Source organism: Gekko japonicus, unplaced genomic scaffold (genome assembly GCF_001447785.1).
Source record: "Gekko japonicus isolate JY-2015 unplaced genomic scaffold, Gekko_japonicus_V1.1 scaffold1369, whole genome shotgun sequence".
Lineage (NCBI taxonomy): Eukaryota > Metazoa > Chordata > Lepidosauria > Squamata > Gekkonidae > Gekko > Gekko japonicus.
The window spans coordinates 411,293-423,373 of NW_015161439.1; the positions used below are offsets into that span (position 1 = coordinate 411,293).

The window sequence follows — 12,081 nt, forward strand, 5'->3', positions numbered from 1 at the left end:
AAGTTTCAGCGCAAACACTCTTTTGCTTCAGGGACAACAATCAGCTGGTTGGAACCAAAGATCTCCCTGCCAAACCACTTCAAAAATGGAGCAGATGAAAATTTCACAACAGAGCAAAACAAGGCATCATCTGTCAGTGAGGAGCAGTCCATTTCAGGTTCCAGCCAGGAAACCATGGTAAGGCTGTGTGAAAGCCATTGGCTATGCAGGGTTTTGCATCTTTATTGGGATAGTGGCACTTTTATTTTAGAAAATCATGGTTTTTTGTGCCTATGTTGAATTTAAACATAAAACCAGAATGCCAGCATAGGTGCTTTTCTTATCTCGTAGTAATCATTCTGTTAACTGTAAAAGGAAACTTGGAAAAGTAAACAATAAAAGCAAGAAGTAAAATTAAATCGTTAGCTCATGCGAGCTGAGTATGGCTGTCCATGCTGTTAGATAAGGTTGCTGGGTTAGCAATGAAGCTTCCTGGTATATGCATCAAAAATTATCGAGAAAAGGGAGAGGGGAATGGCGTAAATATTTGTAGCCAAACTTTTATCACCAAATCTAGGTGAAGGAATTGCTGTTTAAACCTGGCAGCAGGCGAAAGCACTAATGGCACGTAACTACCCCTTTGATATAAAAGTATTCTAATTGCAAAAATATTCTAAAAAGTTGGGGAAAGCACAGCTTTTGAAAGTTTTGTAAACAGATAAATGGTCTTTGGTACGTGGCAATGTTTGTCACATGAATGGTGTATATGAGCAGTTCTCATGAATGAAAATTGTAGCAGGGAAACTTAAGTTCCATAATGCAAGTTTCTCTCATTTCTGCTTTTCAGTTTGGAAGCTGGGATTTGGACATTTTAGTAGCACAGGTGTTTCTCCTTGAATAAATTTGTTTCAGGCCTTAAAATCATGGCTATGTAAGTGGAATGCTTCAGGTGGTTTACAGCCACCCTGAATAGTTATCGGATTGTATTCAAAGATATTTGAAGCCCAGCTGCCCCCACAGAGAGGCAGGACCCTGTGGCACCCAGGCATTGCCATCTGCTAAAAGACGAATATATGGAAGAGAGGAAAGAACAGCCTGGGATCAGGATATACTGACCCACAGACAGAAATAAGGAGTTAAAATGCACTTTGTCTTGGTGGAAGTGGGCACCATTGTCTGTGTACCTTGCTAGTTGTCTTTATTTAATGGTTGCATACAGGCTCGGGTTTGTGTGTCGGAGGCCTCTTTTTGAATGTCACCTTTTGGATATATTTCAGGACTACATTTGTTACAAATTGTGCTTTAAAGCTTTTGTAAAGACAGCTTTTAGAATGAATAAACCTACAAATAAAGATGTAGAAGAATGGTTCGATAAGATGAAACCAGGCAACTTGAAGTCTAGTCCAACATAAATCTTGTTCATTAAATGATTATTTCATAGCCGTTTGCTGTATTTTCCTCCCTCTCCCTCTCTCCCTCTCCCCCCTCTCTCTCCCCCCCCCCCTCCTCCTCCCCCTCCCCCCCCCTCCCTCCCTCCCCTCCCTCTCCCTCTCCCCCTCCCTCTGCCTCTCTCTCTCTGCCATTATCATGTACTGATTCTGGGGACAGGCAGTCACCAGAGAAATGCTCTGGGTTTCTACACCTATAGTATAAATTTGACCAGTCTTGCAACTCTCATCCATGATGGAAACCAACTGCAGTTCCATAGGAATGCAACCGACTACTATGGAAGCTGTATACACTTCAGATCTTTTTCTTCGGCTCTTAAAGTATTAAGATCATGGATCCCCCCCCCCCCCCACTAATTTCCAATCCTGTTTCCAATCCTAGTAAAGTTGATTCTCAGTACTCACATGGAGTAATGTAACATCTATGTGAAGCTGCTGGGAGAGGTCATCAGGAAGTTTGGGCTGCTGTGTTGCCAATATGCCCTGTGACACCCAGCTTTAACTCTCTTTCCCACCCTATCCCAAGGATGATGTTAATGTTCTGAACTGGTGCCTGAAGCCAGTAATAGGCTGGATGAGGGTGAACAAGGTGAAACTGACTGACAACACAGAGGTGCTCTGGGTTAGTAGGAAAGCAGACCAGGGACTTCAGAACTCTCCTGCCTTGGAAGGGGTTATACTCCCCTTGAAAAGCCCGCCTGGAAGCTTAGGAATGCTGCTTAGCACAGCAGTCACTTTTGAAAACCAGGTGGCTGTGGTGGTCCGGAGTGCTTTTGCCCAGTTTTGGATGGTGTGTCAGCTGTGTCTGTTCCTGGGTCAGTCAGATCTAGCCACCGTGATCCATGCCTTAGTGACATCTAGACTGGACTATTGCAGTATGCTCTACTTTGGACTATCCTTGAGGAGTGTTCAGAAGCTGCCGCTGGTACGAAATGCTGTGGCTAGACTGCTGGTCAGGGCCAGCTATTGGGAGCACGTGACCCCGATATTACAGCGATTGCACTGGCTACCAATCCACTTTGAGGCCCAGTTCAAGGGTTGGTTTTGCTCTTTAAAAGCCCAACATGGCTTGGGTCTAGGATATCTGAAGGACCATCTTCTTCCATCTGTCCCTGCCCAGGAATTAAGATCACAGGGACAGGACCCTCCTGACCGTCCCACCAATCAAAGAAGCTTGTTTGGTGGATCCTCAGGAAAGGGCCTTCTCAGTGGCAGCCCCGCAATTATGGGATGACCTCCCCAGGGAGGTGCGCCTGGCCCCCTCACTTCCAGTCTTTATGAGGCAGCTGAAGATGGTCTCATTTGGGGTTGTATTCGATTAAAGTGGCCCTAAATTGTGATTTTAAATTTTGGTTTTATGTTTTTAATATAATTTTATGAATATTATAAATATCCTTGAGCTCCGTAAGGAAGAAAGGCGGCTATTTAACAAAAGTCAGGAGGTTGCAGTAGGGAGGGGGCAAGATTACTCTTCTTCCATCAGTGGAGCTACATTGATAGAAGAGGCAGCAAGGGCAGTTTTGTTCCTCTCTTCTTCCCTGCTGAAGCCCCTGAACCTACAGTGTGTCCCCCCCCCGCCCCCGTGTGGGTACCAGGTTTCCAGGAAACAACTTTCCCAGGATTGGAAATGGCTGCTGGAGGAATGGGAAGCTAGGAAACCTTCACCGTCAGTGGCACCTCCTGCTGTGCTGACCAATCACACAATCAAACCCAGATGTTGCACCAAAAAAAAAAGTTTGACTGAGTCTAGCTGAGTCAAGTATGTAAAGCCAAGCAATATGCAACCAATATGCAAAACAAAATATGCAAAATAAAAGTTCAGGATAATTAGCTAGTGTGAATTGCGGGAAAGTTCCTGTCTTCGTAGCCTAATATGGTGATGAGTTAGAAAGTGAGCATGCAAATGCTGGTTACTGGCTTGGCTGTCGAGAAAGCTGGGAATGTTTCCTTGGGTCCTCTGTATCAGGGCATCAAACTATAAACATTAATACACAATACCCCATTCACTACATAACTAACTTTTAAAATCACCTTGGCCAAAGCCTTGTAGAGCATTGAGTGGAATTTTTTTGTGCATGTCTTGTATTGGATGGCCTTTGGTTCTGAACCAGTGCTGCTTCTGTCCAAATAATATCACAAGTTCAATTGACTTTTCCAGAACTGTGCCAAATTGTTTTTTTTAGTAGAAGTCCTCATTTCCAAGTGGCTTGTGAAGTTTGAGTTGTCTATCTTGACCTTTAGTCTGCCTTCCCCTAATTTAGTTTAAGGGAGGTATGATATAACACTGAATATCCTCTGTGTCAGAGGATTTAATATACCCTTGAATTTGTCAGTGCAGGCCATATTACTACACTCACTGTAACGCTTGGTCCAGAGCATCCATTTACTGAGGAAAAGTGGCAGTTCCTTCTGGGTAGATAACTTGCTAGCCCTGCAAGTCAGATGCTCTGTGTCACATAGATACTATTAAAGCTATTAATTTTTTTCTCCAGTAGGTCAATAAATCTCAACTTTTCTGCAGAGTAGATCTATTAGTGAGTTATCCCACAGTAAGGAGCATTTATTGTGCCAGTTAAATGGCAATGCCATATAACTCGAGAGCAGGTGGATTAATATCAGAGCTGTGCTAGTTTCCACTGTCTGCTTTATTCTTGGAACTAGATGCATGAAACCAATACATTGCCTGAGGATGGTCTAGAGTGTCCTATGTTGGCATGTGTACTTCTTGAGACCAGCAAATGCACAGCAGGAGAATTCTAAATGCTACTTCTGATACTTTTCACTGTCGGTTCATCTGTAATGCCAACCCATTGTTTGGTGATACATGAATTGTGACCCATGTGCTTTCCCCTCTCCAGTGAAGCTCACTTGTATTCCTAGTTTGGAGGGGGGGGAAGCAAGCCATAGTTTTGTGCTAAATCAAAAGTCACTAATTGACTTGTAATAAGTAGGGCTGGGCAGGGCAAGCAAAGGGCTTGGAAGTCTGAGATACAGAAAATAGCTTCAAAGAATCATCAAGTTGAAATCCCATGAGTAGAGCATTGATTTCAGCTCAGTACCATTGACTCTATTTTTCCTGTGCTGCCTATTACTAGGAGAGAAGGCATATGTCTTTTAGTGCCTTAACAGAGCTTATATTCATACTTCATCTATATATTTTAATTTTCTTTTAAATGTATTGTCAGTCTTTGTACTGTTTTTTTAATCTTTCATATTGTGATGGCCTTTGGCTACATGCAATAAACTTTGAACTGAACTGAGCCTTACAGAGCTTCTCAGTTCAGATGTCATGCAAATCCATAGTTTAATTAAAATTAGTATAGTTTAGTGTTAATTAAACTATAGGGTTATGTGATCACTGTTAACGATAGTTAAGGATCCATCAAACCAGGATCTGATACCATGGCTTGATTATGGTTTATGAGCCACAGTTAATCTTGGTGCTGTCTGGGATACCACGCATGTGTCAGTGTGGGAGATTGGGGGGGTGGGATGAGGGTGATAAAACCAATATTTGTTGAGGTAAGTCAGAATCTGAATCATTGTCAGTTGAAGTAACCATAGTTAAAATAAACATGATACCCAGTTACGTCTAACTTCCAAGCCACAGTCTCTCTTCCCATCAAATTTTCAGGAGGAAGCCAATATATCTGCTCTTCATTTTCAAGTTTATCTATGGGTGTTGATTTTATTTTCAGTTGGCACTTGATAAAGTGATTATTAAACCTGACTGTTAAGTGGCTTGATAAGTTTCATGTCCACAACCTGGCAATGAAGCCTTCAGATGGAGAGCAAAAGCGCTTTGGCCACCCTACCATTTGGCCCAGGCTTGGGTTCCATTGATGAAAAGAGAGCCAGTTTGGTGAAGAGAGCCAGTTTGGTGTAGTGGTTAAGTGCGCGGACTCTAATCTGGGAGAACCGGGTTTGATTCCCCACTCCTCCACTTGCACCTGCTGATGTGACCGTGGGTCAGTCACACGCTCTGGCACAGCTGTCCTTGAAAAAGAGCAGTTTGTGTCAGAGTTCTCTCAGCCCCACCCACCTCACAGGGTGTCTGTTGTGGGGAGGGGAAGGGAAAGGAGTTTGTAAGCCGCTCTGAGACTCCAAAGTGAAGGGCGGGGTATAAATCCAATCTCTTCTTCTTCTTCGTGTTTGAATGGTTTGTTTTTTAATCCCTTTCTACCTAAACCACTTTGAAAGCGTTTTGAGCTGAAAAGTGATAAACTCCATAAACAGAGAACTCATAATTTCTCAGTTAGCATTTTATTTGTTGGCAGTTAGCGACTGAGAAGGGGCAAAACATGAGTGAATTTGAAGTGTTACCGACTTTTTGAACTTTACACTAGGAGCCGGAGGAAATAAACCCGGATGAAGAAGTGGAAGATACCTGTGATAATAAAGAGGATGACCTTGGTGCTGTGGAAGAGCAGCGCAGTGTTATTTTGCATCTCCTCTCTCAGCTCAAGCTGGGCATGGATTTAACAAGAGTAAGTGGTTAAACCAGCGATCTTTCCGAAATGGACGGCTTCCATAATGGAGCTGGTTTTGTCAAGAGGGAATTCGATTTGGGTATTAGCCACCATGTCAATAAAAGTGCCAGTTTGCACATTATATGTAGAACGAAATATTTGCCAGCTTTTTGAATATACTACTTCTCTTGCGTTTAACTATACAGCTTCTCCTTTACATGTTTGTGTTTATTTTGATATAAAACATTAAGTCAGTTTCACACTTATTTCGTAGCAATAGCGATAATGATAGTCTTTCCTCAGCTTTATGCTGAGATGGAGGGAATGTGCCTTCATCAGCCACTGTTGAGGCACTTGTGCGAAACCCACAGTATTTTTTTCCCCCTGAAGTGGAACTTAACTCGGTGCATTGGGAACAGTTTCTAATTTTATTTTTTTTACTGTTTCATTCTGGTTGTGTGTAGGCCCACAGGCACAACACTCCTTACATAATTCCTCCATGGCACATTATTCAGCTTTACTGAGGTAACATGTGAAGCACTTTGAAACGTAAAAGAACTGTATAAAATGCTGAGCAGCATATATTATTACTGCTAGCGCACATGATATCTGGGCTATGTTGTTCCACCTTTGAAACACACACCCCTACACCTCCGTTCTCCTCTACTCTTGTTACTTCTATTCAGAGGCAGACCTGCCTAATTAATTTTCTGTGTTGACAGTAGCTGTCTCCCAGCCTCAGTTTCCCTGTTATAAAGGTAGTGTGGCTACTTTGCAAGGGGCTGCACAGTAAACATGCTTAACAAAAGCATAGAAGCTGGAGGTAACGCAGCAATACCTTAAAAATATGGTAGTGGTATCTGTTTAGAGAAACCCTGGAGCTTTCATTCACAGATAATTTGACTAGTCTTTATGGACAGGATCCATCAGCAGAATTGAACTTTCCTGTCTCCCTGTTTTCAGTGCATTAAATGCTGCTCATGGAGAACAGGGTACCCTAAGCAGGCGTCATTTTGTAGAAAAAGAGGTGCAGGAGCTCATTAGCATAGCTTATTTGCAAAGGCCACACCCCCTGACATCACTGGAAGTCTGTCAGAGGCAACACCCACCGCTCAGGCTCCACTGGACTGTTTTGGATTGCTAGCTATTGGGGGGGGGACGTGCAGATCTGTCCTTGCAGAGGAGGGAGAGCTTGTACCTGAATAAAACCTGGTCTTAAAGGTGCCACTGGACTGTTTTGGGCGGGGGGGGGGCTCTGCAGCTTACCTGGCTGCTTCTTGCTCTGACTGAGGGCTGCTGGGGGCAGGGGGTGGGGCTTGTTGCATTTGCCCGCCCCCTGGGCTCTTTACTGCCGGAGCTCCGCTCCTGTGCGCTCCTGCAGGAAATGACCCCTGACACCAAGGAAAAGCAGGATGGGGGAACGGTGGAAATTCCCAGTTAATCTAGATGCACCTCTAATCTAGATGTACCTCTTTTAAAAACCCTCCCAAGTTTTATTGATGAATAATGTTCAAACTTGCTATTTCTCTTTTAATTCCAGGTGGTTCTTCCTACTTTTATTTTAGAGAAACGCTCATTGCTGGAAATGTATGCAGACTTCATGTCCCATCCGGACCTCTTTCTTGCAATTGCAAACGGCTCTAGCCCCGAGGAGAGGATGATCCGTTTTGTTGAGTATTACCTCACATCCTTTCACGAAGGTCGGAAAGGGGCAATTGCGAAAAAGCCCTACAATCCAATCATTGGGGAGACCTTTCACTGCTCATGGAAAATGGCTAAGAGCCAAGTACCATCTGAGACAAACAGTAACTCTTCATCTCATTCCCTGTCTGAGCAAATGACTGTCTCGGAAGAGTCACAGGACCAAGCAGAGTCGGACTGTTACACAGTCAGATTTGTAGCAGAACAAGTGTCCCATCATCCTCCGGTCTCAGGGTTTTATGCTGAATGTGCAGAGAGAAAAATGTGTGTTAATGCCCATGTCTGGACAAAAAGTAAATTCTTGGGAATGTCAATAGGTGTGACAATGGTCGGTGAAGGTAAGTGGGAAATGGTGCAATTAAGCAACTCCTGTTTTTGTAACACATGAACTGGAAATTCATGGGTGTCTCATATGAACGTTGGTATAAAGCGAATTCTGGATCATTGTCTTTGTACAAACAATTCAGCTTAACTCCACGTTTGATCAAGCCTGTTCCAACATTTTTTAAAAAGCTAGTTCTAACCTTTTTAGATGGAGCTGCGGTGGCTCAAGTGGTTAAGACGCTGAACTTCAGGCTGTGGAAGGTCAGTAGTTTAGCAGTTCGCGACATGGGTGCCGCATGACGGAGTGAGCTCCCGTCTCTAGTTCCAGCTCCTGCCAACCTAGCAGTTTGAAAGCAAGAAATTGCAAGTAGATAAATAGGTAGCACTTTGGTGGGAAGGGAACAGCGTTCCGTGCGCCTTGGTGTTTAGTCATGCCGGCCACATGACCACGGAAACGCCTGCGGACAGCGCTGGCTCTTCGGCTTTGAAACGGAGATGAGCACCGCAACCCTAGAGTCGGACTCGACTGGCTTTCGAGCAAGGGAACCTGTACCTTTTTAGATGATCTAGAGCTTGTGATGAGCTGTTCAGCTGCTCCCCCCCAAAATTTGTGGAACTCCTGGTGTTGTCCACTTCTGAACTAGTAGAAGATTTTATACATGGGAGTAATGTTTGCAAAAGACTGTGCTGACATGAGCAGGGGATATAATGTTACGAGACTTCACTGTTTCTGTGTTAAACATTTCAATTAATTTGAACATTAAGCCCAGGACCTTAGGTATACAGACTTTCTTTTGACTACCCATATCTGTGCAATGGAGCTGCGGTGGCTCAAGTGGTTAAGACGCTGAACTGCAGGCTGTGGAAGTTCGGTAGTTCAGCAGTTTGAGACCCAGGTGCTGCATGACGGAGTGAGCTCCCATCTCTAGTTCCAGCTCCTGCCAACCTAGCAGTTCAAAAGTTCAGCTGCTCCCCCCCAAAATTTGTGGGACTCCTGGTGTTGTCCACTTCTGAACTAGTAGAAGATTTTATACATGGGAGTAATGTTTGCAAAAGACTGTGCTGACATGAGCAGGGGATATAATGTTACGAGACGTCACTGTTTCTGCGTTAAACATTTCAATTAATTTGAACATTAAGCCTTAGGTATACAGACTTTCTTTTGACTACCCATATCTGTGCACTATCCCTGCATGACAGCGAAAATGTCTTCAGCGCAACATCAGAAACGATACAGGGGAACTATTTCTGTAATATCAGGTCCTGCATTTCTGAATTGGACAGCTAATATAAAGTTAATAAAGCACAGAAGGCGAGAGCAGAGTTTTGAAAAGGCAAGAATGTGGGTAGGTGAGGGTAGTCAATGCCATAAGGGAAAAAAAAGGACTATTTTGTGTCTGGAGAAACCTGGCGGAGGTGAACCTAACGAGTTTTATTGCACAATTGGGTGGTATTTTCTCAAAGGGTTTAGCTGTTCATGTTTGTATGTTTCAGTAGTACAACTTTTATCAGTCTGGGAGCAACATTGCTATAAGTTGTTATTTTGATAGTACAGCTGCAGCTTGCCAAAAAGCAGGAATAAGAGGTAGCCCGAGCTTTCCCAGCTAGGATACATAGTTGTCAAACCACAATCAGAATCTGAAGCAGAATATGCAGTTTTTGTAATGCGTCTTCCTACAGTTTATTGAAGTGTAAAATTACTGATGGTGATCTTGACAAACAAATTATATGAGTTTGAATCAAGGCTCACAGTAGTAAGACTGTCCTTTGTCCTGCCTTAATAGCGGTGCTGAAAGATATGAAAAAAAGAGAAAGATATGATGAGATTTAGTCATCCTTCCTGTGATCTACCAACCAGTAATAAGTGTTGTATGTTTAAGATTTTTACCATCCAACACTCCAGTTTGTAATTGTTGTGGGTCTGATACTGATGTTTCTCTGCCTGACAGGTATTTTAAGTCTCTTGGAACATGGAGAGGAATACACATTTTCTCTGCCTTGTGCATATGCTCGGTCAATTCTGACTGTACCTTGGGTAGAACTAGGAGGAAAAGTCAATGTTAATTGTGCAAAAACAGGGTATTCTGCAAGTATTACTTTCCATACCAAACCATTCTATGGTGGCAAACTTCACCGGTAGGTATTTCTTTTTTCAGACGTGTCAAGCACTGAAACGTTCTTATTCAAGTTCACTTGATTCTCTTTTCCGTTTCTGAGATGAACACTGGAATTGGAATACTATATTGTGTGTGTTGATTTTGTAGCTGATCTAAGCAAGTCAAAAAAATGTAGCTTTCGTAATACCTGTTTATTTAAAAATTTTATTAGCCGCTTTTCTTCTTTATGGAACTCATAGTGGCTTACAGTATTAATAAAATACATAAAGGAGATTACATTTAAAAAACCACAAAACCAAATTTTTTAAATGACTATGATTTGGCTTAGAAAGTGTTTTTCAAGGCCGAAATCTTGGTAAAGAGGGGGAAAATCCCTAGTTCCCATTCAAAAGCAAGTTAGGAAAACAAACAGGGAGGGGCTGTTGCTCAGTGGTAGAGCATCTGCTTGACCTGCAAGAAGGTCTACGGTTCAATTGTTGGCATCTTCAGTTTAAAGGATGGGGTAGTAGATGCTGCAAAAGACCTCCGCCTGACACCCTGGAGAGCTGCTGCCAGTCTGAGTAGACAATACTGACTACCCATATCTGATTCAGTATAAAGCAGGTTCTTGTATCCACGTTCCTGCCCCAAAATAGCCCTGCATGTGTCCACTGTGCAGCTTACCTCTTGGAACACAAGAATGCCGTGGTAGTACTTCACAGCAGATGTGCTATAAATGTTCATAACTGAACTTTGAACATTTTAGGTCTACTAGCGAAACATTTGCAAAAGATTGCCCTGTGCTGTGACTCTCAGAGAGGCTCAGTGAGTGGGCAGCTCTGTATACCTGCTGCACTGTCATATGGACACACAGTTGTATTTCTTTAGAGTCAGATCTTTGGGCAGACTTTTCATCTAGCCTTTCTACTATCGCCAACTGGAGCTGCCGGGACACAAATTGTTGATTTATCTTGGCAAGCTGCTGGTTAATACCAACAAGTTGCTCCAGAATCGGAATAAGAGGAGATGTTTTCATGGGGACCCTGCATCTTGCTGATACTGCTATGACAAATGCAGTTACTATGGATCTGGGGTGTCGAACTCATCTGTCATGAGGGCCGGACCTGACATAAATGAGACCTTGTTGAGCCGGGCCATGTGTGTCATAAAATGTAATGCCAGGCAGCGGAGCAGCAGAGGCCCAGTGAGAGGGCAGCTCTGTATACCTGCTGCACTGTCATATGGACACACAGTTGTATTTCTTTAGAGTCAGATCTTTGGGCAGACCTTTCATCCAACTGGAGCTGCCGGGACACAAATTGTTGATTTATCTTCGCAAGCTGCTGGTTAATACCAACAAGTTGCTCCAGAATCGGAATAAGAGGAGATGTTTTCATGGGAACCCTGCATCTTGCTGATACTGCTATGACAAATGCAGTTACTATGGATCTGGGGTGTCGAACTCATCTGTCATGAGGGCCGGACCTGACATAAATGAGACCTTGTTGAGCCGGGCCATGTGTGTCATAAAATGTAATGCCAGGCAGCGGAGCTATATCTCCTTATATATAATTGAATAGTGGGTGCCAAAGTTCTAATTCTAAAATGCACTCCCTTAGTGTATGGCTGATGGCACTGCTCCTCAGCATATATCGCCACCAATCAGAAGGCAAAGCCCGGGTCCCACCCACACCACAACTGCTGCGACAACCTGGTCTTTTGCATATGGAAGCTGATTGGACTTCAGGCCATTCCACACCTCAAACTCCCCCCCCCCGCAAGGCAGTTGGAATGTCAGTTGCATATGGAACCTGCTGTATTCTGGTGGTGTGCAGGTCCCAGGTTCATGTTTTAAAAGCAGACTGACACTGTTTGCCCAAAGCCAGAGCACTCTCCCAGAGCCTCTTTCTAGATCCCGTTGTATTTATTTCCACAACGGGCATTATTTCTAGTATAGTATAAGGCCAGATCATGTCAGTGAGATCTGAGCAGAATTCTGAGTAGACCCGCTTAGGATGGCATTGTCAAGGAGGTTTCTTGATGAAGGAATGATGTGAACCAGGG

The 12,081-nt window shown here is 43.5% G+C and overlaps 1 protein-coding gene across 1 annotated transcript in view; it reads left to right on the forward strand.

The window, feature by feature from the left end:
• Positions 1-12,081, forward strand: part of OSBPL11 (oxysterol binding protein like 11) — a 76,954-nt gene that overhangs the window by 57,038 nt on the left and 7,835 nt on the right. Inside the window, exons 7-10 of the mRNA XM_015429010.1 lie at positions 32-177; positions 5,774-5,914; positions 7,437-7,935; positions 9,871-10,057. Of these exons, the coding sequence (XP_015284496.1) occupies positions 32-177; positions 5,774-5,914; positions 7,437-7,935; positions 9,871-10,057 (973 nt within the window). The remainder of the gene's footprint in view (positions 1-31; positions 178-5,773; positions 5,915-7,436; positions 7,936-9,870; positions 10,058-12,081) is intronic.